We start from the raw sequence: 5,340 nt of genomic DNA, 5'->3' as shown, positions 1-5,340 counted from the left end.
TTCCAGCTGGCAGCGTTTAGTCAGCCATCTGGCAGCCATGCATATGCGGGCTGTTTCAAACTGTTTGTTTATTTATTCTGGTGCTCCTTGGTAACTAGTTCATAGCAACTTAAACAGTGTTGCTCGAATAGTTAGTTTTCGTCATTTTCAATGGGTCGCTATATTTATGGTAACTGGTGGTAAATCGCTCACGAACACTTTTTATTCCGATTTTTCTTCGGAGTGTCTGGTCGTGTCGTCGCACCAACTATGAACAAACATGATTTGAATTTTATTATTTCTTCAATTTTTATATAGATATTTTTTTTATGGGTATATAAAATAAGTCTAAATTCGTCAAATCAAAGTAAATCAATTTCATTTTAGTTATGAGAAAAACCCTTTTATATGAAGTGCTATACGCGTTTGAACGTTCAAATGCAGCATGCATTTGGATTGAACGTGAGGATTATTTTCAATGCAGCGACAGGCAAGAACCAGAGTTGCCATTTTAATATCTGTGTTTCTACTTGAAAAAATCTGTGTACCATATGTGTTGCATATTTTCGATCACAATCTATGAAAAACATTTGAAAATCTGCCATTTTTATGAAATATTCATAAAAATCAGTAGTAATCTGTGAGTTTTGATAAAATCTGTGTTCTGTTACACAGAATCTGTGTGGCAAAATAGGCAAAAAAATCTGTAGTTTCACAGAACAATCTGTGAATATGGTAACTCTGGCATGAACGTCATTGAATTATTGAACAATTAAATCAGCGTGGTCACCACGAGATAGCGTTCTGGTGATTGTTTTGACTTATCCCATGTGTTTAGAAAAAAAAATTGATGAATTTTTCAATTTACTTGAGTTTGAAAGAATGCAGATTTCAAACCTTACATATATGGGTAAGAAAAACGATTATTCACGTGTTGTCATCAAACATATGATTTCAAATTGTCCTATACTCTTGAGAATCTCGGATGAAATTTGAAATTTTCAGTTCACATACAGATTTGATTTAGATGATAAAACATGAGTAAATAGACTAGTCATAAAACTTTTGATCATAATTTATCAATTAATCTCAAAATCCAACCATAAAAACAAAGAATGTTCCAGATATGAAAACAGTACTCAACCTCACTTCTTCGAATTTGATATTTCATCTCACGATTTGTCCATAGATATCAATCAAACATACCACGGAAAGTTACTGAATAATTATGATCGATTTTTTTTACCAAATTTTTACACGTTTTTGTATGTTAGTATTTGATTCATAAGAAAAAAAAATAAAAACCCTGCATTTTGTTCGAATCTTCAAGCAAAATCTGAAAATTATCACCATCGCTTAGTTCAAAGCTCGCCACTCGGGCAGCGCAGCGATCGCAAAAAAGTTGGTTGGATTCTTCAATTAATTCTTGGCAACTAGGGTTCACGAAAGCTGATGTTCAGGGATATCAGGTTCACAGATTAATCTGCTGTTCCACAGATTTTCCTTTTTCTCCATAGATTCTAAAAATGGCACAGATTTACACAAATTTCTGAAAATGATCACGTTTTCACAGGTTCTGAAATCAATTCCAGATTTTCACAGATTTTTCAAATCACAGTTAAGTTTAGCACCGAAAAGTACAGAGCGGTTGGAAATAGACCTTTTTTTTTGTTTTCTCTCCAACATGATTCCGAGCAGGTACTATGGTACCGGTACCGTTGCACCGACAGGTTGTTGGCTTGATCACAATTTTTTGGAAAAATGACCTGGCATCCCTGCTGATGTTTATTTTTGTAGTATTGATCTAGCGTAAAATTTCATAATTCGACGTGAACATTTCATAAGGGCACATAAACCAATGAGAGATTCTCTTTGTTTACTTTCTCTTCTGTTAATAACACCTAAATTTTCACGTTCACTTACCAAATTTGTATATAGTATGAAAGAAAATATCTCCAGCTTTGTAATAGTATCATACATGTAACGAACAATTGCGTAATAACGCAGATATAATCGAAAGAAAAAGTAAACAAAGAGAATCTGTCAATTGTTTTTAGGCCCTTTTGAAATGTTCACGTCGAATTGTGAATAATTACCGTGTTAGATAAATGTTTCTCGAAAAATGGAACCATGCTGTAGGCTATGTGGCTACAACTCCACCGATTTGGTAAATGTTTTTACAGAACAAGGCGAGCCCTCTGAGTATGTCGAGAAGATAAACCGGTATCTTTATCTATTGGTGGTTCTTGATGATAACTTACCTAAAGCAATTTGCTGGATGTGTTCGCAGCAATTAGATTCGTTTCACCGGTTTCATGAAAAAATCAACGAAATTCAGCAACGAATTCTAAAAGACCGTTACTCCGAGTACGTCATTGAACTAGGTCGAAAACCCACCGAACGTGAAAGTGAAATTGAGCAGATCAGTGCTGAAAACGAATTGCAGACAAAATCAAATCAAGTGCAAATTCAGGAATCTAAATCTAAGGAAGAATATGCGTCGATTCATTTAATTCCATCTCACAATGATTCATTTCTGGTCGTAGAAGCAAAGCCAAATATTCCACTAATCTCTGACACACGAACAGATCTAAACAATTCACATGCAAAATCTGAACAGTCTTCTATAGTAGAAGTGTTTGAAATTCGAAGAAGCTCTCGAAAAATTTGTTCTACAAGAAAAAAAGGGAACGAAACACGCACTGAAGACGAGGAAAGTGACCATGAAATTCAGTTGAAACACAAGAAACCATACCTACGAAAATGCTCTGTCACTGGTCGAAGTAGGATAAATGAAGTGAGTGGAACTCAGCTAAATAATACCTCTGCATGCCGAGTAGTGCCAACTCGGACAAGTCCTAGAATTGCAACTATTAACAGTACGGAAGAAGAAAAGGACAACGTGTCTTTTCATGATGGCACAGTGATGAAAGAAGATGACAGTGAAATTGACTTGCCTGATCGCGATTCAGACAACGAGGAATGGCCTACGGCTGCAACAATGGAAAAGTTTCCTTCTGAAGTCATAAAAAATGGTTTGTTGACGGTAAAAGGAAAAGAACTTATAAGGATGATCAACAGGTAAGATTACACTTTTACCGATTTGATTGAAAAATAAATACTCTTGTATTACAGCTTCTACAATTTGCAGTGTGATATATGTAAAAACATACCAAAGCGATTCAAGTGAGTAGCTGCGGTGTGCGGTCAATAGGCTGTGGGCCGTTTGTCATAAAAATCATTTACCACTAAGTGATTTGTTGTAACAATTAAGGTCATTTTGTATAAAGATCGTCAAGTTTAAGGTTATTGGGTGTAATATATGAAATCATTTCAACTTGCCTAATTTTTCAATGCATCTGATACATTAAATACTCACTACATTTTTAGAACGCTTGCAGGGCTATTAACGCACCATAAAACGATACACAAACATGAGGGTTATGTTGTGTGCTGTCAAAAAAAATTGCGTTATCCAGCAGTAATCATGCATATGGCACGGCATATTCAGCCAGAAGCATTCAAGTATGCAATGTTATATTAATTTGAGATCAATTGATAAACTATACAAAAACTTGTAGATGTGATATTTGCGGATATATGGTAACAAGACCAAGATTCCTTGCATCGCATAAACAGACACACTTACCTGAAGATCTAAAACCATATGCTTGCGAGCAGTGTCCTAAAAGATTTTGTTGGAAAAGAGCTCTTCAGATACATCTCAATCTACATAAAGCACCAGAGGAAAGAGTAGTTTATATTTGTGCTGTATGCGGTAAAAGGTGAGTTTTCCTATTTCAATTATTGCATTTTGCACCTGTTTCGACCTGTTTGTTTGTTTCGAATATCTAATTTTTTAGGTACGATACCCCTGGCGGCTTGTCAGCCCATAAGAAAAATGTTCATTCAAAAAATCAGACACCGAAAACGCCTCATGTTTGTGAAATTTGTGCGAACAAATTTGCTACGAGTTCAGGACTGAAAGAGCATATGGTAACTATACATCAACCACGCGAAAAAGGTCAACTGCAATGCTCTGAGTGTTACAAATGGCTTATGAATAGCCGTTGTCTGAGAGTGCACATGCAATTGCATTCCAAGAATGATGTTGCATGTGACCAGTGTAGTTATAAAACCAAGAAACAATCGCTACTGAAGCGACATAAAATTACGCACCACCAGGAAGAAAGGCCGTTTCACTGTGACATTTGTGGCAGCACATTCAAACATAAACGAGCGTTAACTGTTCACACAAATCTTAAGCACGATTTAGAGAAAACCAATTACAAATGCAATTTCTGTGATCGCTCTTTCGCAAGCTCTACAAATTTTTATACACATCGAAAAAACAGACATCCAGAGGAGCTAGCCGCTATGAAAGAACATCAAGAACAGGAGAAAAAATTACAAAGAATAAAGGCAGGCATTGAAGCGGACGACATTCCAGCTGCTCATGAATCGATCATTGCGATCGGTTCTGATGGGACGCACATCATCACCATTAAGAACAGAAACAGTGATCTTCAGAAATAAGTGAATACACTAATAATATAAGAAGTTGTCGATATCTCAATATTAACGCATTAAATCATGGGATCTGTAGATCGATAAATCAAATTTTCTTAGGTATTGTATTTTGGAATTGATAATATTCCAGCCATTATTGAACATGAAGCGTTATAGCCACCACTTTCGACCGCCCCCTTCGCCATCGATCAAAGGGGAAGTTTAATAATAAGGAGGAATAGAAATGTTGATGCTTCACCAACTTCACGGAAGGACGACTCTAGGTTCCAACTGGTATTACATTCCTCCAACAACTTTTTTAAACTTGATCATAACTTTTATTTTTCATACCTGGAACTAGACAAAGTTGTGTAGTGATAGGTCGAGTACGATGAATCAACCCTGCGGAGTATGAAGCGTAGAGAATAATCAAAGACATTGCCAACACTGCTTTTGTTCCTTTTCCAATCTCATGTTACACAATAAAGTGAATTCGAAACCTATCGGACGCGTTCTTGCTTTTCTCCCGAGTGGTACTTCCCGGTTTTCCTTTTCTCTCTGCTTTGCGTTTCGGCGTCTCTGCTGTGTTTTAGGTCCGTCAGGTTATGGGCCCAGTTACGAGGAATTAGAGTTTTGTTTCGGCCGGAAAAGGTCTGTATTCCGAAAGGCATCACCGGTGTTCTTTTGACGAAAAATCTTCGGCTCGGAATAAACAAAATGGCGGATTCATTGAAGGTACAGTTCCCCAAGCTCAGCAGTGGAAATTATGTGTCATGGCGGTTTCGCATGAAATCTTTATTGGAACGCGAAGAGCTGTGGGAAGTTATTGAACAAATAAAGCCGGAAGAAAAT

At 36.6% G+C, this 5,340-nt stretch overlaps 1 protein-coding gene across 3 annotated transcripts; it reads left to right on the top strand.

The window, feature by feature from the left end:
• Positions 1 to 2,056: 2,056 nt before the first annotated feature.
• Positions 2,057 to 4,988, top strand: LOC131440457 (myoneurin-like). 3 transcript variants are annotated; one of them, XR_009231394.1, is made up of 7 exons: positions 2,057 to 3,060; positions 3,115 to 3,165; positions 3,370 to 3,504; positions 3,561 to 3,764; positions 3,843 to 4,608; positions 4,666 to 4,782; positions 4,850 to 4,988. XR_009231394.1 is itself a non-coding variant. In XM_058611746.1 (5 exons), exons 1-5 carry the CDS (start codon positions 2,102 to 2,104, stop codon positions 4,513 to 4,515), a joined length of 2,022 nt encoding a protein of 673 aa, XP_058467729.1. In that variant the 5' UTR covers positions 2,057 to 2,101; the 3' UTR covers positions 4,516 to 4,982. The 3 variants fall into 3 exon arrangements, 1 of the variants encoding a protein (XP_058467729.1); XR_009231393.1 differs by having other exon boundaries at positions 3,843 to 4,782; XM_058611746.1 differs by having other exon boundaries at positions 3,843 to 4,982.
• Positions 4,989 to 5,340: the final 352 nt, after the last annotated feature.

This window comes from Malaya genurostris, chromosome 1, assembly GCF_030247185.1.
Source record: "Malaya genurostris strain Urasoe2022 chromosome 1, Malgen_1.1, whole genome shotgun sequence".
Lineage (NCBI taxonomy): Eukaryota > Metazoa > Arthropoda > Insecta > Diptera > Culicidae > Malaya > Malaya genurostris.
This window is presented reverse-complemented; position numbering and strand designations above follow the sequence as displayed.